At 48.9% G+C, this 26,712-nt stretch overlaps 1 protein-coding gene across 3 annotated transcripts; it reads left to right on the top strand.

Annotated features, from left to right (window-relative positions):
- SH2D3C (SH2 domain containing 3C) lies at positions 1–26,712 on the top strand. 3 transcript variants are annotated; one of them, XM_003757369.4, is made up of 12 exons: positions 1–37; positions 3,270–3,807; positions 11,653–11,692; positions 15,986–16,114; positions 17,050–17,498; positions 18,823–18,947; positions 20,820–21,388; positions 21,807–21,922; positions 22,339–22,510; positions 23,747–23,858; positions 24,577–24,783; positions 25,860–26,712. In XM_003757369.4, the coding sequence occupies exons 1-12, from the start codon at positions 1–3 to the stop codon at positions 26,033–26,035; spliced, it is 2,670 nt and encodes an 889-aa protein (XP_003757417.1). In that variant the 3' UTR covers positions 26,036–26,712. The 3 variants fall into 3 exon arrangements, with proteins under 3 accessions (XP_003757417.1, XP_023350035.1, XP_031810546.1); XM_023494267.2 differs by lacking the exons at positions 1–37; positions 3,270–3,807 and adding an exon at positions 5,035–5,178 and having other exon boundaries at positions 25,860–26,035; XM_031954686.1 differs by lacking the exons at positions 1–37; positions 3,270–3,807; positions 11,653–11,692 and adding an exon at positions 12,525–13,525 and having other exon boundaries at positions 25,860–26,035.

Genomic DNA, 26,712 nt, shown 5'->3' with positions numbered 1-26,712 from the left:
ATGACTGAGGCTCCCAAGAAGACCGGGAAAAAATTCAGTGAGTGTTGGGGTCTTTGCCCACTTTTGGTGTTCAGGGAGGGGGAGTTTGATTGTGTTCATTCAGTTCCAAACTCTACCATGGGCTTCCCCAAAGCTGTTTATTCGATGTCTGCCTCCCTCCCTCTTGGAAGAGACAGAGGTAGCTGCCTCATGGCCGGTCAGGAGCCTAGATGTAGAATTGGAAGGAGCCACGGGGGCCAGCTGATCGAATTTCCTGAATTTTACAGATAGGGAAAATCAAGTTAAGTGACTGATCCATACCGATCATAACTGCTGAAACTTGAACCTAGGGTTTTTAGCTAAGGAGTTATTTTTCTTTTGACTGTACTTTGTGGGCGGAAGCAAAGTTGGGGGACTACAGTGGCAGAATGAAGGGGTAATGTCAGGCTTCTTTCTGGTAGCCAGAAGCCAGATCTGAAGAGAATTCTGTTACAACAGAATATAGCTTTGACTATAAACTCCTTGAGGGCAGGGAGATAGTCTGTTTTGTCTCAGTATGTCAAGGAACCCTGATGTGCTATCTTGCTAGCAGTAGGTTCTTGCTCAGTAAATAACAATTAGTTGGTTGAACTTCAGTTCAATTCAGTTTATTCTCTGAATGTCTGCTTTGTGTGCTAAGTTTAGATGGGGATATACAAATTGATAAGACTTGATCTCTGCTCTCTGGGGAGATGGGACACTCCCACAAATAACCAACTACCACCTGGGATATGCTGTAAGAGAGGTAACCACCACCACCACCACCACCACAGCAAAAACACTCATAATAATAGCAAAGTCCATGCTTTCCAAAGCAAAGATGTTTGGAGAACTTAGAGGAAGGAACACCTTGATTTTTGGGGGCCGTACTCACCAAATTTCAGGAAAATTTCAGAAAGAAAATCTCCTTTGACCTTGACCTTTTAAAATGTGTAGAAGCTAGGAGATGGGGGTAGAGGATTACGAAACAAAAAGGATCTCCTCTCGCTTCTAAGGATATATTAGCCTAATTGTAAGGTCCCCCTCTCTCTGAGCTCCATCCAACCCCCCAGGAACTAAGTTTCTGCCCTCCTTGGCTTCCTTTATGTCCCAGTTAAGATCCCACCTTTTGTAAGCCTTTCCCAGTCCTTCTTAATTTTAAAGACAGTGCTTTCTCTCGGTTAATTATTTCCAATTCATTCTGGATGTATCTTGTTTGTATGTGATTTTTTGTATGTTGTCTCCCCCTTAAAGCTGTGAATTTTTGGTTTTGCCTTTCTTTGTAACCTCAGAGTTTAGTATAGTGCTTAACACACCAGAAGCACTTAAATGCTTGTTGACTGATTGGCTGGCCCCAGGTAGTGAGTGCCTTTCCAGTATTCCTCCTTCCTCTTCCAAGGTAGAAGACCTCTCCCATCCCTGAACTTATGTATAGTGAGACTCCAAGGGTCATAGATGGCTAGCTTCCCCTCTGATAGACAGGACCATCAGGCTGTCAGGACTAGCCTCCCCACAGGGTCTGGCTGGGAAAGATAAACAGCCGCCTAATCTTCAGCCTGGTGGTAATCTGATTGAAATGTATGTGTGTGTGCACTCTTTTTGAGAGAGTCTGGCCTTCATGGGGTTAATCACCCCTCCTCCACTTTGCTATTCTACTCCAAAATCACCCCTCATCTCTTCATAGAGCTCTTTACTTTCCTGATGCTTTTCATAAACATTCCTTCCTTCAGAATCTTAGTGATATCACTGCCACCTCCTCTGTGGATCTTTTCTTGATTCTTTCTAGCTATTAGCAGTCTTCTTTCCATCCTGAAATAACTTTATATTGACTTCTCTCTCTTACCTGTTATATTTTCTCAAAAGAAAGTAAGTTCTGTGAGAGCAAGGATTTTCTTTTCTATTTTTGTATCTTCCACACCTACCATATGGTCCCATGTACAAATACATTTTTGACAAGTTAAATTGAGTTAATCCACACCATAACCTAGTGGATGAGGCAACAATACAGACAGGGAAAACTGAAACCCAGAGATAAGTGACTTCCTAATAGTCAGATAGTGATCTTCTTGGTCTGAAGCTTTCTCACTTTTCCCAACACCTTGGATGCCTGTGGAGCTGGGTTGGCTTGGTATACATTGAGATCAGTGCATGTGTGTGTATTTGACTGAATGATGGTTTTTGGACTCGGGTTATGGGCTGGCTAATGTTATCCCTGGTGAAAAATCAGAAGGCCAGAGCAAGGGATATGGAGGCCTGTAGGAACTGGTCAGCTTGGGTAATTCTTGGAGCTTTAGGGAGGGAAAGGAAGCAGAAAATGAGGAGCTTGCCTCTGGCCTAGATTTAGTGATGTGATGGTGAAGAAGGGCAGCCTGGGAGCCAGAGTCTGTACTCCCATGCCCCAGGATGTGGGGAGATGTTATCACCCAAAGCAGGGGTTGCTGGGTGTGAATGGCCTGGGCGGAGCTTGGGGGCCCCCAATAACAGGAAAGGGAGGGGAAACCTTCATGTTCATGAGAGGATAGACCCTTCGGCTGCCCATGCAAGCCCTCAAAACCCCTAACCAGGTATACAGTCTCCCACCCACTTACAAGCAGCACACACACACAGACACACACAGAAACACACACACACACACACACACACACACACACACACACACACACACTCAGAGGTTTTTAGCCTCTACCTGTGGTTCCCCTCCTTCCCCCAGTGAATGTCGATTGGGAGGCGACCATTGGTTATCAGGGTTGTACACTGACATTCCATCAGGACTTGATGTAGAATTAGGCGACGCTGTGTAGAGAGTATTGGACCTGCAGTCAGGAAGTTCTGAGTTTAAATCCTGTCTCAGATTTCTTAGTTATGTGATGCTGGGCATTTGTTTCCCCCTTTCTAAAATGGGGACAATAACAATAACCTCCCAAAGGTATAATGCTTGCAAAATGTTTGGAAAACTTTGCAGTAGCTAGCCTTTACATAGAGTTTTACATATATTATCTCATTTTGAGATTGCTTTTTAACCCTGACAGTAAGTAGTATTATTTGTGCTACCAGGAATCAAATTTAAGGTGAAATGTCAGAGGTGTTACTATTATCCCCATTTTATTGATGAGGAAACAGGTGGGCAGAGGAGAGGTGGCTTGCCCAGGGTCACACAGTAAGTGTTCGGCAGTCCAGCTGTGCCATCTAGAAGTTTAAGCACAGGCAGGCTGTTGGCCTAGATGCCCACATCTCAGACACTGAACTCTCTCTTGCCCATTCTCTTCAACCAGAGTTCTTCAAGTTTAAGGCCTTCGGAAGTCTTTCTAACCTTCCCCGGACCTTTACCCTCCGCCGCTCCTCAGCATCAGTTAATAACCAGTCTTACCGGCAGCCAGATGCCTTTGAGAACACGCAGGATGATATGATCAACGTCCCCAAGAGCCCCGGGGCTTATGCCCGCTCCAGTGACATGTACAGCCACATGGGCACCATGCCTCGGCCTGGCTCAAAGAAGGGCATCAGTCGGGGGCAGGGTCGGCAGCCCCACGAGGAGGCTGACTCCCCAGCCCCTAATCCGGTGTCCCGAGAGCTGCCCCAAGTCCCAGTGCCCAGCCCTGACTTGGGGTCCCCGGAGGTGCCCAATGGAGCAGTCCCAGGCTCCCCAGCAGATGAGGAAGCAGCTGCTACCAGGGGAACTGTTGCCCTGCGTCACTCGGAGATTTCAGAGGCATCCACGGGAACACAGCACACGGACACCAGTGAGGAGGCCGGACAGCCGGTGGGAGAAGCCCCCAAAGAGAAAGCCCTTATGGATACTCTATTGGAAAGGTAGGTGCCCTTCTGGAAAGAGTGCGGGCAGAAGGAAGGTGCCCTAGAGATGGTGTGCCGATGAGAGACAGCTTGGTACAATGGAGACAAGGCTGCCTCTAACTCTGGAGAGGACAGCCTTCATTTGGGGGCCCCCAGGTCCACCTGGGGCCACTAACACCCAGCTCCTGGGCAATCACCCAGAGCTTCATTGCTCTCAGGGCTCTCTGACACTAAAAAATTCAGAATAGCTGTTGATTTCAGATGATGGAAGGGTCTGAGAGGGGGCATGAAATGACAGGTTGGACAGAAAAAAATCTTTTACAGCGCCTCTCTCACAGAGTTACCCTAATGATCCAATGAGAGAACATATGGAAAGGCACTTTGCAACCTTTAAAATACTATATAAATATCAGTTGTTGGAATTTAAAGAGGGTGAGGAGAGCCTGAATCAAACAGGGTTGGGGGGGGGGGAAGAATGACCATGACTATCTAGGAGGATTCCAGATGGAAGGAATTCTGGGAACACCATCCATTCACCAGATACTCCTTAGGTAGCTAATGTGTAAGAGTGGGGGGTGGTCGGGGTAATAAATAAGAAGTGGCTCCTTCCCTCACAGAGTGCCCACTCCCAGTCTTGCAGCCGGGGTGCTTGCCAGGGGCCGGGAGTGGTCCTGTTTGTGCTAGGGTTCAGCCGAGGGCCCAACATGCATTCATTTGGTTCAATAGTCTGTCAACAAATATTTATTAAATACTTGCTGTACGCCAGGCACGGTGCTAGTGATGTGAAGAAAGTAAAAAAATAAACGGTTTCTGCTTTCAAGGAGTGTCTGCTTTCTAGTGAGGAACACAACATGTGTGCAAGAAACAGGCAGAGTAGGTAGTCAGGGTGGGCTTCCCCCAGGAGATGACATTTCATAGAAGGTGAGAGGGGGAAGGACCTTAACAGCTATTGTATATTTGATGGAAGATCTTAATTTTCAGAGAGGGAAGGGGACGGGCCAAGTAGCACCTGGGCTCCCTGTGCGGAGTTCTGCTTTCTCCTTTACTCAGTGATTCTGCCCTAATCCCAGCCCAGGCAGGCCCCGGGAGGCTTAGGGATGGGGGTGGGCCCGAGGGGGATGGCCATTTCCTCTTCTCAGGCTTCAGCTGTCCCTAGCCAACAGCCCAGTGTTCCAAGAGCTGGGAGGAGGTGAGGGGGAGGAACCATGGGCAGGACAGCTGGAGGGGAGGGCTTCTAGCTCCAGTCCAGCCTCCCAAGTTCAGCCCAGCTGCTCAGTTGCCCAGGAGAGAGAGACTTGAACAGAGGGGCCAGGAGGTTGCTCTGGCTGGAGCTGGGGAGCCAGAGATGACGGAGGTGGGCAGGCGGTACCATACCCTGGGCCACAGAGGGTGAGTAAGTAGGGCACTTCTGGGAGTACAGGGAATGGGGCAGCAGGAGGCAACTGACTCCTCCGGGTTACAAAATCAGCAGGACTTGGGGTTAAAGTAGAATGCTGGAGCAAGTGGGAAGGGACATTAGGATTAAGCAGACCAACCTGCCCATTTTAGAGACAGGAAAATTGAGGCCCAAAAAGGAGAAATAGGTGACCTGAAGTCACACTGGAGGAAGAAAAGAGCGAGGGAGACAATCTGGGAAATAGGGAGGTAGACAAAAGAATGGAGCATCCAGACGTGTCCACGTATGCCCTAACCAGATATGCCAGACACCTTTTGATTGTCTAAGGGGCAACAGCCTTCTGCTGGCTTGAAGAGTCCCAGACAATCACTCTTGCAGCAACAAAGGTTTGTAGCAAGGAATTGGTGGGGTCATTTTGCAGGACTAGTAGTGGGTCTGGAGCCCGTGGCGGGGCTCAGGTTCTCATTTCCTTTCCCACTTCCCAGCCCTGTCCCAAGATTTTATCAGTACTAAGAGTGTTGAAAATAGAAAACTCACTTTAGTTTCCTGTTGGTGAACTTAGGGAAACTCGCACAGCCCAGAAAGCTGGATACCAAGACCTTAGATTGGGTTGGGGCGGCCTTAGAAAGCACCCGGGACTCTCTGAACCAAAGCTCCCTCAGCCCCCCACTCCTCATTCTCCTGAGGTATGAGCTGTAACTGGGGCTCGCGACCTCTTCTTCCTTCTCCCCTCGCCCCTAACTAGCTCAAGGCACTTCAGCTTCCAACATGTAATAGAGTCCCAGGCTGCTGAAGTGGATGTGTGGTCTTGGATAAGTCACTTCCCTTAAACTCCCTTTAGATTGAGATGATTTTTAGATTTCCTCAAGTCCTAAAATCCAACAATTGTTCTGAGGCGATAAGCTATGGGTGTGGTAGGAGGGAACGGGACCCAGGTATTGATCCCTCCTGGAACAGTGAATCACATCCTGTCTGGTGAGGTCCCCAGTGTGGATCCTATGATCCCATGATCTAGACCTTGGAGATCAAGACCCAGTCTGTGTGAAAAAGAAAACTGGGGCCCAGAAAAGGCTGGGAGCTGGGCCGAGGTCAGCTAGCCATTGGCAGTCCCCATCTTCTGTCTTCAAAGACAGTTTTCTTTCCTTTTTCCATCGGACTTCTTCCTCCTGGACTTGTCCCTCTGCATCCTGCTCCTCCCCCTCCTCCCTGAGGCTGAGCTGCACCTGGCTGGGGAGGAAGGAAGGTGAAGAGGTGAGGGCTCCAGAAGTTCCTCCCCATCCCTCTCCAGGAGTGTCCCGGCGGAATTCGCCGCTGAGGTCACCCAGTGAGGGGGGGGGGGGCGGAACAAGGTGGGAAGCCTCCAAATAGAGCTGGGCCCTGGCTCAGCCCTTAAAGAAATCCGTGAAGCTGAGGATGCCCAGGAGAAGTATTTCTGTTCTCCTGGAACAGAATGCTTCGGGGACCAGTACTGGGTATTTTTTAAAAAGAACATTTAGAATTGTAGAATGCAGTAGCTGGAAGAACTCTCCCATCAGAGAAGGAAACCGAGGCTCATCGAGGAGCAAGTCTCAGATTAAAACTAGAATTTGAACCCTTGACTTGTGACCTTTATTTAGTTATTATTCTATTATATTACAGATCTCAAAGTATAGTCGAGACCAGGAATCCTTAACCTGGGGTGCACAATAGATTTCAGGAAGTCTGAACTTGGATGGGGAAAAATTATATCTTTATTTCAAAATGTTTTATTTTCTTTGTCATCTTACTAATTTCATTGTATGCATTCAAAAGTAGTATTCTGAGAAGGGATCCTTGGGTTTCACCAAAGGCATCTGTGATATAAACTCCTATTCTAGACCTAATTCCCACAGTTCCTCCTAAGCTGGAAACCAGGGTGGGATGGGTGACCCGCCTGGACTAAGAGGGATATCGGGGGATCTATAGAAGGGCAGGGTCATAGGTAGTGGGGAGGAAATGAATGGGCCCTGGTCTGGTGTGCCAGATTCTGCCCCGGGCCCCGAGAAGAGGTTCAGAGCCTCAGTTCCAGCTCCTACTTCAGGAGGCTGGAGCAGCGGGGACTGGGGAGCTCTGGTTGCCCCTCCTTTATTGTTTTTTGGAATGTTGACTCCTGTCCAAGAATTCCCCAGCCCCTGGAGTCCCACGGTCCCGACCCTCTTGGTCTCTTGGGATGACGTCAGTAGTGGGGCATCTGTTAGCGATTACCAGCTTTTGGGGAGGGGGGGAAACTGAAGAGGAGGGTATATTTCCAGCCATCCTGTCCCCAGGCTGGGGGTGTTGAGGGGAGGGAGGATGTTCCAGAAGGCAGCCCTCCTTGCCTCAACCCCCAGCTCAGGGCTCAGGGGCATGACGGCTGGGACCTGTCAACTGGAAGGCCGGCCCTCCTTCCTGCCTCCCCAGCCGGCTGCCCTTCTGCTCCCAGCATCCTGCCTCAGCTCCCTCCTCGGCTTTCTCACAATCCCTGAGACCCTCAAGACAGCTCTGACTGTGGGAATCTTGGGCTAAGGACTCGGGGCTGGGGCTGGGGAGGAACTGTCTTGCTGGAAGGACTCTGGGGTCGGATTCCTTGGCATTCAGGCTTCCCTAGTCCTGCTCCACTTAGAACTACTTAAGCTGGTGACATGGATCCCAGCCTCGGGGACCCAGTCCGGGTCAGCTTTCTCCTGATTCCTAGTAGGGCAGAGACCCTGCAGTCTGCACCGCCCCCCCCCATACACACACCTTCTAAACCCACAGACATACACTCTTCCTGCTGTGGTAGCTGCTACATCCAGACCCGTCTCACCCTCCTCATCACTTTGAGGTGATGCAGGCTCCAGGAAACTGGACTGCCCGAGATCTTAATACAAGGCTTAAAGGGAGGGAACAGGGACCTCACAGGAGAACAATGTAGCATAGTGGTGGGTAGAGGGCTAGACTTGGTCAAGAAGATCTGTGACCTCCAAACCTTCCCAGCCATTTAACTCTGTAAAATGGGGATATGATACCTTATCCCAGTGCTGTCAAACTCAGAAAGGCCACTAATCCATACTTAATAAGGATCCTTGAATCTTGCATATTGACTTAGTTTTAAAATGTGATATTATTTGTGTTCTATTGTGTTTTTATTTATTTTGTTAAATATTTCCCAATTATATTTTAATGATTTAGATCAGATTTAGAAAGTGTTGTGGGCTCTATATGGCCTGTGGGCATATGTTTGATCCCTCTGCCTTTCAGGGATATTGAGAGGCTTAAATAAAATAATCTATGAAAAGTGCTTTGCAAATTTTAAAACATTATGTAAATGCCAGTTATTACTATTCTAGCCCCAATTCTGCCATTTATTATGTGTCCTTGGGAACTTCAACTTGTTGTGCCTTACTTTTCCCATCTTTAAAATGGGTGTGTAACCTCTAAGGCACTTTCCAATAGCAACATTTACATGTTGGCTCCTGCTGAAAAACCAGAAGAATAGGGAAGAGCTGCCTTCTTTCTTTGTTCCTTTCCATTTCTGACATTCTGTGGTCATCAGTCCTTCATGTCCGTGCCATCTCTCAAATTCCATCTGGTTTGTTCGGATAGTTTTAAAATTACAATTGGTACCTCTCTGGACCTCATATTCCCCATCCATTATGTGGGAATAGTAGCACTTGCTCTGTTGACCTCAAGGGATCTTTGTGATGGTCAAATGAAATAATGGATGCAAAAATGCCTCACAAACTTCAGAGTGCTGGACAAACTAAGGCATTTATTATTGATATTCTCCCCTGGTCCTGTAGTGCTGGGGAACCAGGGTCTGTATGAGCAGCAGCTATAACTTCATGCACTGGGAATGATTGCCATCCCCTGGGTTTCCAGCTGGAGAAGGGGAAGGTTCAGCTCTAAGGAACGTGGTAGCCAGAAAAAGGCTGGGGGGGTCCTGAGCAAGGACCACAAACTGCCGCACCTCTAGGGAAGCCAGAACATGCAGAGAACGGAACTTCCTCTCTCATTGATAAAGTGCTCTCTATGTGCCCTGTATGATGCCGAGTGCTGCAGTTACAAAGCTAAACAACAAAAACGTTTCCTCCTCTCAAGAAATTCCTATTCCCTTGGCTTGTGATGAGTGCGACATCTGGTCTCCCGGGTAATGGTCAGACCCAATTTCTCAGCCGTCGAGGCTCCAAACGACAAACCCTTAAATACAAAGGCCCCACAATGTCTTCTACAGACACAGCCGAGAACGAGGAAGAGCTCAGTTGGTGCGGTGACAGACCCAGTTAGGTCCCACTCCCTATGGCCGAGCCCTCAGACAGCTCCCGGTGTACTTGGGAGCACAAGATGATCCCAGGCACACACATTCCTCCAACACAGTCCCGCAGGGTGACAGAGATGCAGAGGAAGTCCCCCAGATTCACAGAGCCACACTAATCTGCCTTAGAGAAGCTCCTCTTCTGTGGATAGTCAGTGAATATCCCAGTAAAAAGCGGGTAGAAAAGCATCAGCCCAGAAGCTTCTTGAACATTATTAAAGTGGCGCATACCCTAGGATGCTCTGACAAATATTATTGATGAACGAGGCATCAATTTTCCAAGAGAAAATCTCCCTTTTTGGCCTTTCTTTCTGCATAAAAAATTCACAGTCATTTTAGAATATCTCCACCACCACTCAGAATCTGGCAGATGGGCACTGGGAGAAACCTAGAGTTTCTGGGATTCTTTGTTTTACCAAATGGAAGATCTCATCTTGGCTGTTCCCAGAAGGCTCTGGTTTATCCCCTTCACTAATTTTTTGAGATGTCATCCCTGAGTGGTAATAACTTTCTGGATACTCTAGTGACCCTTTTCTTCAAAGACTAGGAACAAGAACAGGAAGTAAACACCCCTTGACACCCTTTGGCATAAGTCCAGATGGGACAAGGACAGCAAGATCCTCTCTTTCCATTGTCTCCCTCTTCCCAGGTCAGCAGCCAAGTTGCCGGAGGAATTGGGTTGGTTTCTTCTCTCCTTTGGGTCTCTTTTCCCCTTTCTCATCCATGCAGAGATGCATCTCACTCTAGAAGCTGAAGGAGGAATATCATATTGAAAACTGCCATGAACTCTCTGAAAAAGGAAGAAATACATTATTAATCCTATTTATGAGCATAATTATTTAAGCTAATGAAGGAATTAAGCATTAATAATCAAAATAGATTTGCTTATATGATCAATTAATATAATTAATGCTGATTAATCAAATAATTAATTGAACTGATTTATCTCAATTTTTGCTATTATTGAATAATTGAGCACCTTTTGAGCCTACAAAATAAAAATATAAAAAATAGACTAATGGAGCCAGATATTTTAAATAATTAATATGCTTAATTAATGGAGCTGATTTTTTTTATAAACATGATTTTTTTTATTACTGGATTTGATAATGCTGGAGAAGAATCAGGTGAAAATACTGCAACTGAATTCATCTAGATAAATCGTATTCATATTTGTGCAATGAGATTTTTGTGGTCATCTAGTTCCATCCTTCTCTTTTTAAGGACAAGGAAACTGAGGCTAGTGAGGGGAAAGCCTGTGAGTGGACTAAGCTGAGACTGGAAGCAGGTTTCTTTGCAGACTGCAGTCCAGAACTCTTCTTTCTGCTCTTTCTGCCAGCCTCAGACTCATTCTGCAGCCTCATGGGGCCATAGCCCTCGGACTCAACAACTGTTTCTTGGCCTGGTCTGCCCTTCTGCCTTCTTGAGCTCCCCAGGACTTTGCCCTTCAGCCAGCAGGCCCTAGGTGGGAGGAACATAGGCAGGAAAAGCCAGAGGAAACACTTGTGTGATCCTAATGTCCCAGGCCCTCCCTGTTCCCAGAAGTGGAAGGATATCCGGACCTCAATGGCCGGAAACTGTAGGATGAACCACCTCACCCGGGAAAAACAGGGTGGGGCTGTGGGGGGGATAGTAGAATGCTTTATTCTATCTGCCACCATATGCTCTGAGAGGGGATTTGGAACCCAGCAGGGGATTCTTCTTGTGGCTAATACAGATGAAGAAATGGGATCAAAGTTTGGGAAGGACTTCTTGCCGCTGCTCATGGTGGCAAGTGTCACTTGAACCATAAAATGATAGAGCCAAAGGGAAATGTAGCTACAAATCAGGCCTTCTCCCTTGGCTTATATGTGGGGAGGGGGATGAAGGTCCAGAAACAGATAGGCTCAGGTCGCACAGCATGTGAATAGAATCATGAGACTTTAGAGTCATCACAAAAGCAAGACTAGCACCCAGGTGTCTTGACACCCAGTGTGGTGCCATTACGCCCCTGTTTTAAGAGAGGTTACTGAGGAAATGTAGCCCAGATACAGTCCTGGTTACAGAAGGACACATTTTAGGCTCTTACCATCCTTTATCCCTCTTCTTGCCCACCAAGGGGGACAGCTAGGTGGGGTCTGGGTAGATGCCCAAGTGGTGATGACTGGGAACATTCACTCTCCTCTGTTCTTTGCAGCATCCATAGTGGTCTGGAGTCAGGAGGGGACTATGTGAAGGTGAGTACTCCATTGTCTTTCTCTTTTTTTCCCCATCATCTGAAAGTGAGGAAGGGGCTGGTGGTAGAGTGGGGCTTGAGGAAGTTGTATAGGTTGCCCACTATGGGGCTTCAGAGAATACTTGAGAAAACACAAAAGCACAGAACAGTGGGCAACTCTACAGTCCAGTCTGGCCTCTGGGCTTCTCCGTGGGATCTTAACCCCCCGGGGACCTCAGTTTTCTGATATATAAAGTGTTAGATGAGATGCTCTCTGAGGTCCCTGCTGCCTCTAGATTTATGCCCTTCTTGTGAAACCTCAGAGCCAAAATTGGAACCCAGATCTCCAACTCCCAGACTTGCAAGCTCCTTTCACCAGCTGCCAACTTGTTCTTTTTCCTTAAGATGAATTGAGGAAGGAATGACAGGATGATGAAGAGTCTGGAAGACATATCATGAGCAATAGTTTGGAAGAGGGAAAAAGCTTCATCACTCCAGAGGGCAGAACAAAACCAAGGCAGAAGTTACAGGGAGAAAATTTCAGCTCAAAAGAGGGAAGGATGTTTAGAACTGCCCAGCAGTGAAATGGGCAGCCTTACTGGGTGGTCGTGGAGGTAATGGGATCCTAGGCTTGGAGCTGGAAGTGAGTTCAGAGTTCAGAGGTTATCTAGGTAAACCCCATCCTTTTTACAGATGAGGAAACTGAGGTGGAAAGGAAGGCACATGGATAGTGAAATGGGTGGATATGATTGAAGGAGATTCTTGAAATCAGGAACTCTTTTTTTTTTCTTTTGATATTCTTAGCACTTAGCCCAGTGCCTAGAACATAGTAGGTGCTTAATAAATATTTATTGATTAGCTGACTCCAAATCCAACATTCTTTCCCACTGTAACTTCTGTCAAATATCACTTATCATTGAAGGGTTACTTCAAAAGAGAAGCTTAAATAAAATTACTACTAATAATAATCACACTAAAAGGGAGGTTTACTGAGTGACCTCAGCTCTGGAATTCTAAAATTTTATGCTTCTTAATATTCTAAAATTCTGTCTAAAAGGTCTATTTTGAGTACCTTTGTAAGGCAGAGTCCCTTAATTTATTCGTTTAATACAAATAGCATTTTTAAATTCATTAGAATTGTTTGATTCCGAACAAGATGTTCAAGGCCAGGAGTCTGTTTATGTAGGGGAATCTTTAGCTCCGCTTCTGCCCCCACCCCCAACACAGGACACGAGATGTCCTTAGCCCTTTCTCCCCCAGGACCCCACTATAAAGTTCTCTCGGGGGTTCTGTCGTCAGCTCTCCACCCCCACCCCGCACCCCGAGCCCTCCCCACGTGGTTAATTCCTACTAGGAACATGACCCTTTCTCTCTCAGACCTTCCTACTGCAGAGCCTAGGAGACCTGGGATGGAGCTGGCCAGCACTCCAGGAAGGAGAAAAGGGAAAGGGGATGTAAGAGAGGGGAGGGAGGAGGGGGCGAGGCTGGAGGCAGGCTGAGGGAGGAACAATAGCCCCCTCCCCTCTCCCTGGCTGGCTAGGGGGGTGGGGTCTCCCCGCCTCTCCCTCCCTCCCCCCACCTCCCTGCTCCTCCCCTAACAAGGAGATGAGGTAATTGAGGAAGAGGCACAGACCCAAGCTGAGCGGCTGCTGGTGGCCCCAGCCCTGGTCCCAGCCGGGCTCAGCCCCTCTCAGTGCGCCAGCCCCCTACTACCTTGCTAAGCCCAAGTGAGTCCTTCGGCTCCCGCTGTCCCCGGGCCCAGAGCCCAGAGCGGCCAGTGATGACGGAGCGCTGCAGCCTGTGGAGTGCCCTGTCAGCGGCGGCATGCTGCTTCTACCGGGGCTCCTTCGTGCAGGTGAGGGGCTGGGGGCTGGGGGTAGGGGGGCAGGAGGATGCTCTTTGCCTCCGGGCTGCAGAAGGTCAGGTGGAGGAATACCCTGAGCCAGGAGCCACTTATCTAGGAGCGAGACAGCTGGGGACGCCTTGGGGTTGTTTCTCTAAGGGGACAGTGGCGGTAGGCAGGGAACCGTGTCATTCTTAGTCTGTATGGTGGGTCTTGTGCCTACTGCTTTCATGTTTGGGGTCACAAGAGACAAATGGGTGCTGCCCTCTTGGAGTGTAAGAGGGTGGGTGGGAGAACCTTCTGTGGGGGCTGGCTGGTCTGCCGCAAGGTGAGGGAAAGGGGGGACCTGCCCCCACCCAGAAAGGAGAGGGGCTGCTCTCTCCCTGACCCCAAGCTCAGTGTCCTTGTCACTTCTGGGTGACAGAGGGAACACCCTCCATCTTTTGCCTCCCCCCACCCCCTTCCCCTGTGGATGAAGGAGCTAGAGGGAGCAGCCGCATCTCCAATTCTGGTTTCAGGAAACTGGTCTGTGCCTCCCCCAGTGCCAGCTCATCCTGCAGAGCTAGAGCTCTATGGGTCAGACGGAGGCGATGGGGTCACTGTCTCCTGACAAGTGGCTCTTGATGCCCACAAGGAGTTCCTGTTTGCCCCAGCCCCTTTCCCTCCACAGTCAACCTGGAGCTCTGAGACCCTTCAAACTTGGGGAAAAGGAGTATAGTAGGGAAGAAGAGAATTGTTTCCATTGTATCCAGGAGACTCTGATCTCTGATTTCTCTTCCTAGACTATGCTGGAGTGTTGGTGAGGAAAAACTATGGGGCTTGGGACTGGGCTGGTGCCTAAGTGCAAACTACCCCTTACCTGTCCTTTGGAGAATTGCCTGGGCAAGGGTTATGGCTTGGGTTTGGACTATTACCCCAGGAGACACTGTCACATCTGAGGCAGGGATCTCTGAACCCAGCTTGGCAAGTGCAGCCATAGGACTAGATCCTAGCATTGAAAGAGTTAACCGAGAGCAAAGGAGGCAAGGGAGGGGGAGGACCTCAGCCTCCTTGGATGAGCATCAATCTTGGATGTGTTGGGCTTCCATAGGATTGGGAAACTGAGGCACAGGAAGGGTTAAAAGAGAAACCAAGTAGAAAGGGGTGGTTAGACAGCAGGAGAGTAGCCACACACCCCAGGTAATTGCTTTGCCACCCTTCCTTCACTTTGATTTTTAAGCTCCAACCTCTTTCAGGGAGACAGAGAGCTGATCATTTCTCTCTTTCCCTCTTTCCCCCTCTCTCTCACACACGCTCATCCCTGAGCCCTGCATGAATGACTGGCCCCCATCCAGCTGACAACAGCATCCCTGCGGCCTCGACCAATCACACACCAGCAAGCTGGGAAGCAGTGAGATCATCTCTGGCCAATGACAGGGCAGAGAGCGGATGCAGCACCGGGGACTTTCCTCCATCCATCCAGTCAGGCCTCTAGCATCCCCTCCTCCTCTGGACCCTAGGGGCATAAACCCTCTGGGTTTAATGTAGGGACCCTTAAGGACAAGGAGGTGATAGAAACCCAGTTGTCTTCCCACTCTAAGCTTTAGGGTGATCTTTTCAACTGTAGTTTGCATGGGCTAGGTCTGTCAGCCCCCCTTCAAACTCTTCACTGGGAATGTCAGAGCCAGGACAAGCTGAGTTCAGAGTAGGAGCCGTGGCATAAGGTGACACAGCCCACCAATAGAATAGCCCTGTCCAGAGCTCTTTTCTCCTGAAATGCATTCTTTCCCTAAGGTCTCTGAGTCTTCTATTTTGGAATGGAGCTGCATAAAATAATGACCAAGGTTGTCAATAAGGCACAGATTTCTCTTGTGTCTACCCTTCCAAGCTAAGTCAGGGCAGCTGCTTTTCTTCAAATCCTATCCTGATAAGGGAAATAGCAACCCCTCATCTCCCTCCCTCCTGGTTATTCTCTTAGGCCTTGGGTCTCTCCAGGATTCCGTCAGCCTCCTGCCCACTAGGGATGGAAGAACTAAGAATAACTGTCAAGTTCACACCTGTGGCAGGAGAAGAGGGAGGAGGGAACATGTGGCATCAAGTGTCAAGGTTGCAAAGACTGGAGAGAAGGAAGTATCATAAGGGGGTAGAGGGAAGAGGCTGGTTTGGCATTCAGGAGATGGGGGATTAGAAAATCCTGGCTTCCCCACTAACTCTCCTGTGATCTTAGGAAATCCCTTTCTTTTTCTGTGCCTCTGCCTTTTCATCTTTTAAATGTAAATACTCATTTCTGTACCGCTTATATCAGCAGGTGACTGACATTAGGAATGGGAAAACTCTGTCCAGAGACATTTAAGAAATTCTCCTTATTGTTGGGGGAAATCTGCTAGAACATGGGCTTCCAAGCCTCCTGGGATGGAGGAAACCATTTGCAAAGGGATTAGATAGGAAGAATTTCCAATTGGTGGCTCACACCCTCTGTCTTTCTTTTCCCAGTTCTCAAAGGAGAAATACATACTGGACTCTTCTCCAGAGAAACTTCACAAAGAACTGGAGGAGGAACTCAAACTGAGTAGCACTGACCTCCGAAGCCACGCCTGGTACCATGGCCGCATTCCCCGAGAGGTGAGTAGGGGTCTGAATACAGGGGGCCTGGTTCCAGTTCTCCAATGCCGCTGTGTCTAGAGGAGCCCAGCTTCTGGGGATTCACAAATGATTCTTGCATCTGCATCAGACTGGATGCTGGAGAAGAGATGAGAGTCTGAGTGTCATGATTGTGGGAGCTGTGTGGAAGGGTGAGGTTAATGCAGACTTTCCCACAGCCTGGAGTCATGGGGCATAGCCTAGAGCTGGAAGGGAATCTCAGAGGCCTTCTCATTTTAAAGATGAGGCAATGGAGACCTAGAGAGCAAAAATGATGATAATCACATTCCTGTGGCTGGGGACAGAAAGGTCCTTAGTATTTATTCCACTATTTCCTAAGGCTTAAGAATCAGCAGGAGAGGAAGGAGTTAGTAAGTGATGCTCCTACCTCTCAGCCTTCTGCTGGGGCCCAGCCCAGCATATAGATCATACTCACAAGCTTGCTTGGGGACCTAAAAAATAGGATTCATAGTCTCATCAGTGTAGACAACTTCCACGGAGGCAGACATGAGGTCTGTGTGATCAGGAATCAGTCGTTTTGTATCGAGTGCCCCCAAGAGTATCTTCTCTAGGGGATTGCTCCCATGCTGTGGGGGAGAGGTGATGGTCATGGTGGAAATAGGAGTGATGATGACGTTGGCAATAATCAGGGAATGATAATGGGGATGAATAGTGGTGATGGAAACGGCCAGATAAGGGGATGGAGTGACTGCGAGCAGGGAGAAGGAGGGTGGCAATGGCAGGGATTCTGCGGCACCGGTGACTGAGGAGCAGTTCTGGTAATGGGGGTGGTGAGAGCATGGACTGGGTCCTCCTTTCTCCCAGACCCTCAGAGCTCAGAACTTGCTATCGGGTTCTCCTGCCCTTCTCCCCTCTCTCCCCGCCAAGGTCCAGGTTCTGAGTCCATTTCTCCGCAGGTCTCAGAGAGCCTGGTCCAGCGGAACGGAGACTTCCTCATCCGTGACTCCCTCACCAGCCTCGGTGACTACGTCCTCACCTGTCGCTGGCACAACCAGCCGCTGCACTTCAAGGTCAACAAGGTCATGGTGAAGGCCAGCGAGAACTATACCCATATCCAATACCTCTTTGAACAGGAGAGCTTTGACCACGTGCCTGCCTTGGTCCGCTATTATGTGGGGAGCCGCAAGGCTGTGTCCGAGCAGAGTGGAGCCATTATTTACTGTCCCATCAATCGCACCTTCCCCCTGCGTTACCTGGAGGCCAGTTATGGGCTTGCTCACAGCAAGTCGGGGGGCCCTGCCAGCCCCTCCAGCCAGAAGGGAGGCCACATGAAGAGGAGGAGCGTCACAATGACCGACGGGCTGACAGCAGACAAGATAACCAGGGGCGAGGGCTGCCCCACCAGGTAGGTGCTTGCAGCAAACCACTTGCTCTTTTCTCTGTTTTTCCCTCTCTAAAATGTAACAGACAGACCCGATGGTATCTGAGGTCCCTTCCACGCTCAGAGGCTCTATGCTGCCCATCTGTGTGCCCACTTTGTTCTTTTGGGGGCCAGGAAGGGAAGTTCCTTGTCTGCCCAGACCTTACTGAGCTGAGGAGATTCTCTTTGATCTCTCAATACCCTGCGTCACCCTGGTAGCAGAGCCAAGGCCCCGGACGCTGGCCACTGACATAATCTTTTCCTAGAAGGCTCTTATTGTGGGCAGGACCAGACACTTGGATCCTAGGAGCCCCTTCTTCTACCCCAACATATTTTTATTGGTCTCTTCTCAGAGTTCTTCCTATAGCTTATTATCATAGAGCCACCAACTCTTTACTCCACTGGGACTTTTCCCTTGGGACTGATGAGAGAAAACCACTTCTGGGTCATTTCCCCTTGTGCCCCCAGGCAAGGCGGTACCTCCTTTTATCCTGGGCCTGAGAAAGTTGGAAAGAACCTGGTGTGGCTTGAGCCTGGATCAATCCTGGGTGGGCAGTAGCAGAAATGCTTGTGGCCTGGAATCAAAGACTCAGACTTGTGCCAAGAACCACAGCACACGCAGGAAAGCCAGGGGCTAGATAGCATGGAGGCCCTGATGGGCTCGGGGAGCCCAGACTTGTGTCACCTCCCCGGCCCTGCCAGCTTCTCTGCCCTCTCCATCAGAAGGAGCTCTTTCCACCCTGGAGCAGCTGGGGCAAACGAGGCATTTGGTCTTCTCACCGTGTACCTCCCCTGGAAGGGTTCTGGTTTTGTTCTCCAAAGAGAAAGCCAGACACACTCAGGGGTTAAAAACTCTATGTTAACTGGGCCAGTTTCAGAGAGAGCTTCTGTGGGTGAGGGGTTAAGGAAAGGGAAGAAAGGGAGGGATAAAGGGATTATGTCAACTAGGATCATTCTGAGAAGTAGAAACTCGGGCACATGATCAGGGAGAAACCTTGCAGCCTGATCCTAGAAAGGGGGCTTCCCTGAGGAGGGAGGGGAGAAATCGGCTGTTGACATGCTTTGTTCCACTGGTCTCATCAGAACATAAGTTCAGATGTTACAGGATAGAGGAGGGGGATGTGGGGAAAGGAAGACATCGTAAGGTTAGAAAACCTGGATTGGAAGCATGGGGAACAGAAGCAAGCAGCAGAGTGGGGAAGGGACCCGGGACAGGAGCACAAGAAGTGGGGCTGGCCAATAGTGGGGGGGCTCCCAGGTGAGCCAGGCACTGAACTGAGGGCATTCTCTGCTCTTTTCCGGTCTGCAGCGTGTCTCTGCCCCCTCACCGTGATGCCATCCGCAACTGTGCCCTTAGCATGGACCAGATCCCAGATCTGCACTCCCCCATGTCTCCCATCTCTGAGAGTCCTGGATCCCCAGCCTATAGCACTGGTATGGCCCTGCAGGAAGGGACAAGGGCAGGGAGGGTTGGGTACCAATAGCCCCCCTGGGCGTCGGGGTGTGTGTGTGTGTGGGGGGGTGTATACAGGCATTCTTGCTCAGTCTTCTGTGAATGTTTTGGTCAGAGAATAGATGGGTTTATCTCTAGATCTGCATGTAACTTTCCTTAAAATAGCTGATGTAACAAAATGACTTGTTCTTTAAGCTCTCTCAGGAGTACAGAATGTGTGCACCGAACAAACCAATAAACTTCTAGTGGAAATAATTTAAATCAATAAATAAAATAGCCACAGGAAGGGGAGAGATGTTCAAAAAAGAAAGTCTTCACATGTTGTAGCAGACAGAACTGCTAGCCCCAGAGTCAAGAAAACTGAGCGTTGGATAGTTAATTACTGTGTGATCCTTGGCAAATCACTTGCCTCTATCTGCCTCCGGTTCCTCATCTGTAAAGTAGGGATAACAATAGCCTCTCCCTCCCAAGGTTCTTGTGAAAAAGCAAGTGAGATAATTGTAAATCACAGTATGGCACATAGTAGGCTCTCTATAAATGCCAGCTTTTTTCCAAGGCATTACATGCAGTCCTTCGTTTGCCATGGTTTTTATTGTTTTTTCAGGCTGTGTAGCAAGCCTGTTCACTTTTATTGGCTGTAACTATTTGTGACCGGTATTCATTCAATGGGATCCTGCTTTTTTGTTCCTAGGCAAAAGGGTCCAGTGAGTAATTTTCATATGCAGAAAAATTTGGGTTTCAAAAAAGCAGTCTCCTTGTTGAAGTGTTTGGAAGGGAGTCTGTCTTCAGAGTCCAGCAAGGGGAGGCAAAGTCCTGGGGGGAAATGTGCCTGGGGACCAAGGATTTCAGGAGGCAGCCTGCATCTGGATGAAACTTATGGTTTAACCAGCGTTTGCAGCCCTTGGTGAGGAATTTCTTATCTTAGGGAGGCAATAGAGTAGGTGATTGACCCAAAACTCCACAGCTGCTCTTTCTGGTTCCCAAGGGCAGCCTTCCTGCCACCCACTGACCGCGTATTACCTAACTTTGCTGTGGATGACTACCCTGGGCCTTATGCAAAGGGAAATCAGCAGATAAGCTTCCCTTTTGAAAAGCCCTCATGTAAGAAAATTATACATCCAGACCTATGATTTCATTGCAATGGGGAACTACCAGTAGGAAAACTCCCATCCTGTCTGTAATTGATAGTCTTCAAAGGGTTAGTTGCCTGGGGATTTCTCCATGAATGCCCATCTAGTGATGTTTCAGGGGCAAATTTTGAACTCAGTGCTCCTAACTGTTAGGCTAGCCACATTATTTCTCAACCCTATTTCTCAAAGCCCTTTCTTAAAGATCCCATGACTCAATGAATGATATTTGCTATTCTTTAATAAGCCTCTGAAAATAATCATTCTTATTTTAAATACAAACCAATCTGAAGTTTCTGAGTGTTCTTCAGTCCTGCTGAGTCTCTTGGGGGCACCATCAATAATTGGATGTCAGCCTTCAGGGTATAATGCCAGGTTTGGTCCCTCTTCAGGGTCAGAAACCAAGGAAGAATGTTGAGTTTGGCCACACCTGTGGTGGCCATAGAAGAGGCAGACTCGCCTAGGAGGGAACCAAAGTGACCTCAATAAGTGTGAGGGGAAGGACATTGGATCTCAGTGTCCTTGCCTATGGCTCTCAGTCTTAGTAACTAATAATGGTAGAAGAGCACAGATCTGGAGTCGGAGGACCTAGGTTTACCTCTCACTTTGCTACTTATTTCCTATGGGAAGTAGTTTCCTAATCTGTAAAATAAAAAGATTAGGCTACTTGATCTCGTAAGTACCTCAAACCCTCCGATTCTGAGTTTTTCTCTTGTCTCTCTACAGTGACCCGCGCAAACGTTCCAGGCATTCCATCGGCGGGCATGACCCCCACCTCCCCCGTCATCCGCCGTTCCAGTGAGCCACAGCTGTGCCCAGGGAATGGCAGCAAGCCTCCCAGCGAGCCAAGCAACAGTGTCCACCCCACCCCCTGTCATGGCTACCGCCAGGCCTCCCCATCCCCATCCCTCAACAGCTACGGTGACCCGGACTCTGGCCACTACTGCCAGCTTCAGCCACCCATGAGGGGCAGCCGAGAACGCATTGCACCCGAGCCCCCGACCCGTCTCGGAGGGGTTAAGAGCTATGTAGAACGGCTGAAAGTGGAAGAAGGACAGCACTTGATGGGTGGGCGGGTACCGGAGAATGGACCCCATGAAGGGGATCAGGGCGGAGGCTTCATAGTGCCTGTCATAGAGGTGACTTCTTCCTTCAACCCCACCACCTTCCAGTCACTTCTGATTCCCAAGGACAACAAACCCTTGGAGATGAGCATCCTTAAGAAGGTGAAAGAATTGCTGGCCGATGTGGACGCCAAGACATTAGCCCGGCATGTCACCAAAGTCGACTGTCTGGTACGGGCTTGGAAAGGGACAGGAAAGGGGCAGAGCTCAAAGAGGGGCTTATTCCCCTCCCCCTCTCACTCGGAGAAAACCAATATAACCCTCGGCAAGGGATTTAACTTGGGAATTTAGTTTGTTCATTTATAAAATGAGGAGGTTAAATCAGACCACTCCTAAGGTCCTTCTAGCTTAAAACCTCACGACCCTATGATTAAGCAGGGACAGCCCAGCTCTCTAGCTGTGGGACCTCAGCACAGTCCTTTCACTCGTAACTTATTTGTGAAATGAAGGCTGTGGGCTAGGTGACCTCTAAAGTCCCTCCAGCTTTCACATTCTATAATTCTATGATTCCTCTTCCCCTGACCCCTTGCTTCTGGCCCCTTCCCCAAAGAGAGGAGATTATTAATCAGCTCTCTGGGCATCCCGGCAGGTTGCTAGGATACTGGGCGTTACCAAGGAGATGCAAGGGCTCATGGGAGTCCGCTCGGGCATGGAGCTGCTAACACTCCCCCACGGTCGGCAGCTCCGACTGGACCTACTGGAACGGTGAGAAGGGGTGTCAGAGGCTGCTGGGAAGAGGAGAGGTGGGGCTCATGAGGGAAATTCCCTGAAATATGGATGGGCTATTGAGACCATTCACATCCCAGAGGACCTTCAGGTGTCAGGGGCAGGTCACTCCTGTACAGAGCACTGGGTTTGAATTCCATTCCTGTGCTCCATTGCCTGGGGGACTTTGGACCAATCAGTAACTCTATTTTTTCCCTTTATTTATAAATGACTCTCCAAAGTCTTTTTTCATGCTTGATCTCAGGATCATCCTGAGTTTCTCGTTTCCCTAATCCCACCCCCTATATTCAGTTGGCCAATCTCAGTCATTCTCAACTCAATCCTGGCTTCCAAATAGCCCTTCCTGCCCCTCCCCACTCCCTCTCTCTGAACCCCCTCCTCTCATCCTCTGACAGGTTCCATACCATGTCCATCATGTTGGCTGTGGACATCCTGGGCTGCACAGGCTCCACAGAGGAGCGGGCAGCTCTCCTGCACAAGACCATCCAGCTGGCGGCAGAACTGCGAGGGACTATGGGCAACATGTTCAGTTTTGCTGCCGTCATGAGTGCCTTGGACATGGCCCAGGTAGAGGCCCTTCCTACCCTTCCTCCCTTTGGATTATGGCTGACATGCAAGATCCCCTTCCCCCTCTCTGCCCCACAGCAGGCTGGCTGGCTGTGTGAGGGCTCCCTTAGTTTAGGGCACTCTGGAGTCCTGGTCCACCTTGAGCAGGAGCAGTTGAATGGCTGCATTGCCCAGAAGTACTCAGCTAGCTGCGATCTCAGGGTTGGGGGTGGGGGGGAGGGCGACTAATTCCTCCATCATCTAGAAATCAAATGAGACCAGTTTAGAGCAGGGGGAAAACATTTGGAGTTAAAGGAACTAGCTGTAAATCCTGTTTTAAACATTTTAAATGCACTGAAATCTGCTTTAGAAAGGCAGTCTGGGAGAGTGGACAGAATCAGGTTCAAGTGTTCCTGTTTGACCATCAGCAAGTCCTACTTTTGGACAAATCACATAACCTCTTAATGCCCCAGGCAGCTCCTCCAAAACTATAAAATAAAGGATAGAACTAGATTGGTAGAGGGAGCTCCTTATCTCAAAGAATTTATCCTACAGAGCAAGTCTTCTTGTTTTAAGGAAGTTTGAACAGAATCTTCTGGTCAAAAAGAAAAATACAAGTGATAAGTAATCTTCCCTCTCTTTCTCGCCTATCTGCTGTAAATTTGGATTTCATAATATTAAGGGCTTGAGAGGCAGAGCTGGATAAGGTGCTGATCTTGGAATCAAAAAGCTCTGAATTTGAATCTAGCCTCTAACACATACTGGGTGATGCGGAGAAGCTACATGGCTTCCCAGTGTCCTGGGTAATTCTAAAGGAGGGGTGTCAAGCTCAAAGAGAAACAGAGTCCAATAAACCATATATAAGGATTCCTGTGGGCCATTTTTGGACTTAAAAAATCACACGTCAACAATTTTTTATGTCAATGTATGTTTTATGTATACTGTGTTCACTCTTTCTCAGTTATGTTTCACTCTGGTTCAGGCCCAAGGGTCTGCTCCAGAGTATAAGTTAGAGAGTAGTTGTAGCCTTGTATCATGAAAGAACTGCCCTCCACTGATGGAACCAGAAATCTAGACCCAGAGGAGTGGCAGGTACTCGGCGATGGCACGTTGAATTGGGGAAAAAAAATTATGTTGATAAAATATGGAGGGCTTCATATGCTATGCTAGCAGCAAGGACCCTCGCCCTCCCCTCTCCTCTGACTCATCCACCTTGCCTCATGTCCCATGCTCACTCTCCCCTTCCCTCACACCCAGATCTCACGACTGGAGCAAACCTGGATGGCGCTGCGACAGCGGCACACTGAAGGGGCCATCCTCTACGAGAAGAAGCTGAAGCCCTTCCTGAAAAGCCTCAATGAGGGCAAAGGTAGGCAGGCTGCTCCCCAGCTGGCCCAGCTAGCCCCCCCACTCCCACCCCAATTGGCCCGAGCTACCAGCTCCAGGCAGAGGGCTCCTGAGGACTCAGAGAAGGACTGGCACGGACTGGTCTCCCAAGCGAGGGAGTGCCCTCTTCTCTGTGGTACCCACAGCACCTTAGGTGTAGGTGATTAATAATAATAATGCAAACATTTACAGTGTTTACTATGTGCCAGGCACTGTGCTAAGTACTTTATAATTATTCTCTCATTTGATCAAGATGTGTAAGGAATAGGAAAGGAAGCTCCCAATTAGTGCATGTAGTAACAAAGAGTACCCACCATACTTGGAGATTTAAGAGGTCCGAATTTTAGATCTTGATTTTGTCATGAACTGGCTGTACTATCTGGGAGGCAAATTATCCCACTGACTTGGATCTGTCCTTCAAATGTAGATGACCTCTAAGGTTCCTTTCAAACCATGACAATTCATGTTCGAAGGTCTCTTCCAGCTCTGACCTTCTGTGGTTCTTTCTGAGCCCTCTCTTTGATTCAACTAATCCGTGATGAAGAGGATGACAGGGATATATATGTAGCAGGGATGGAGACTGAGGAGCCTTAGGAGCCCAGATCCAACATGGCCCTGACATCCCTCCGCCCACCCCTAAGCACCAGGAGGGTGCAGTGGGATGAAGCCTGAGCTGCCTCTCTGTTTATCTCTGACTACAGATAGCCCCCCACTGAGCAACACAACCTTCCCTCACGTGCTCCCCCTCATCACCCTTCTGGAGTGCGACACTGCGCCCGCAGAGGGCCCGGAGCCCTGGGAGAGCACGGAGCACGGCGTGGAGGTCGTCCTTGCACACCTGGAGGCCGCCCGCACTGTAGCCCATCATGGGGGCCTCTACCACACCAATGCCGAGGTCAAGCTTCAAGGTAAGGCCCTGTGGAGCCTGAAGATGGAATCACACAGGCTGGGGCCCCAGAGTCCTAAAGGTCCCGGAACATTGGGGACGCCCAGCCTGTGTCAGGAGCACCATCAAGGGCGGTAGAGCTCTTTGGAGCGGCTGACCCTTGTGGACCACAGCCTTTTCTGTCTCCTTTCTCACTGGGTCTTGCTCTTTTCCTGTTTCCTAATTTTCTTGCTTTCCTTCTGGTCTTTCTTAGCAGTTTCTATTTCTGTCTGTCTCTATCTGTCTGTCTTTCCTGTGTGTCTGTCTCTCCATCTCTCTCCCTTTTCCATTTCCATTATTCCCTTTTCTTCATTTAGCATAGACTACATAGAGCTTAATATTCATTTCTTTGCAAAATAAACCAATTGAATTCCCACCAATTTTAAAGGCACAACTTAAATGTCACCTCCTCTAAGAAGAAGCCTTCCCTGATCTCTCTAGGCAGCAAAGACTTCACTTGGACCTCTCAGAGCACTTACCTTTGTATTTCTTTCTCACACTTGACATGTTATATCATGTTATTATGGTTATTCGTGTATATTTTCCTACTCCCACTACACTATAAACTTTCCTAAGGGAGGGATTGTATCTTGACTAGATTTTATAACTCCTCAGCATTCTTGATGAGGGGATAGATGCTCCATGGATTTTTTTAAATAAAGAAGATAAAACCCCTATCTTCAGGAATCTTACAGCATGGCTAAGGAGAGATATGCACCAATGTGAAATATTTAAGATAATAAATATAATCTCCAGTACTTTGCATATAGTATAGTGCTTAATAAATGCTTTTGAATTCATTCTTTCAAAGACAGTCATACAAATGTTGTGCCAAGTGAAGGGTATGGAGACTCAGCAATACAGGTGTCCAGAGGTGGGAGAATGACCCTGGAAGGCTTTATGGTAGAGGGAGAACTTGGGCTGGGCCCTGAGAGGTGAAAAGGATTTAGCTCTCCAGAGTCAGAAGGCAGACTTTCAGGCTTCCAGGCTGTGAATTCAAGGTCTGGGGAATGGGAGGAGATTCTGGGGGCTGAACTTCACCTTATTTTCTCCCCACAGGATTCCAAGCCCTCCCAGAGCTTCTGGAAGTGTTCAGCACGGAATTCCAAATGCGCCTCCTCTGGGGCAGCCAGGGGGCCGCCAGCAGTCAGGCCCTTCGCTACGAGAAGTTTGACAAGGTCCTCACTGCTCTTTCCCACAAACTGGAGCCCGCAGTCCGTTCCAGTGAGCTGTAGCCTTCCCATGTGCTCCATCACCCCAATCCTCCCCACCCTCATGGCTGCAGGCAGCATTTGGGGGCAGGAGAAAAGGGAAGAGACAGTTATCCCCTGCAGGCCTGGGGCCCAACACAAACCAAAACCCTCGCAATAAAAAAAGCAGCCAGACTGTCCAAATACACACTGGAGGCATCCATCTGAGGGACATGGGGTTGTTAGAGCCTTTGGGACTTGGAAAGGGCCATGTAGTGCCCAGGACAGTCCCCCACTTAAGCCCTTATTCCCTTCCTGGTACCCCTGACCGACACTGTTCAAGGAATACCTCCTAGCCTCTTCTCTGGTGTTTTTCCCAGCTTCCCTGAGCACCTGTGATGGTCCTTGCCATTGCTCCCAATCTATTCCCTTGGTTTTCCCCTTACGCGTTTGGTGGGCCTCCTGACAGGAAGGCCCCAGGGCCCCTTCCCTTCACTCCTTTCCTTATTTCTCCTTCAATTCTTTCCCACCCTTGGTCCCCTATACTTCCATTGGAGGCCTTTTCTTCTTGATTCTGGGTTTCCGTTTCCCTCCCTCTCTTCTTCCTCTGCTGGGAAGAGACTCAATTTTGCTGTAAATAAGTCCAGTTCATTTTGTAAATAGATGTACAGAAGTTGTGTTCTTTCTTTCATACAATAAACCTTTCTGTATCTTCATCTTTC

This window comes from Sarcophilus harrisii, chromosome 2, assembly GCF_902635505.1.
Source record: "Sarcophilus harrisii chromosome 2, mSarHar1.11, whole genome shotgun sequence".
Lineage (NCBI taxonomy): Eukaryota > Metazoa > Chordata > Mammalia > Dasyuromorphia > Dasyuridae > Sarcophilus > Sarcophilus harrisii.
This window is presented reverse-complemented; position numbering and strand designations above follow the sequence as displayed.

Bases quoted from the DNA above. Each gene is read 5' to 3' on its own strand.
- SH2D3C (XM_003757369.4), top strand. From the start codon at position 1: ATGACTGAGGCTCCCAAGAAGACCGGGAAAAAATTCA. The intron at 38-3,269 runs GTGAGTGTTGGG...CTCTTCAACCAG, and splicing joins GAAGACCGGGAAAAAATTCA to AGTTCTTCAAGTTTAAGGCC. The intron at 3,808-11,652 runs GTAGGTGCCCTT...TGTTCTTTGCAG, and splicing joins ATGGATACTCTATTGGAAAG to CATCCATAGTGGTCTGGAGT.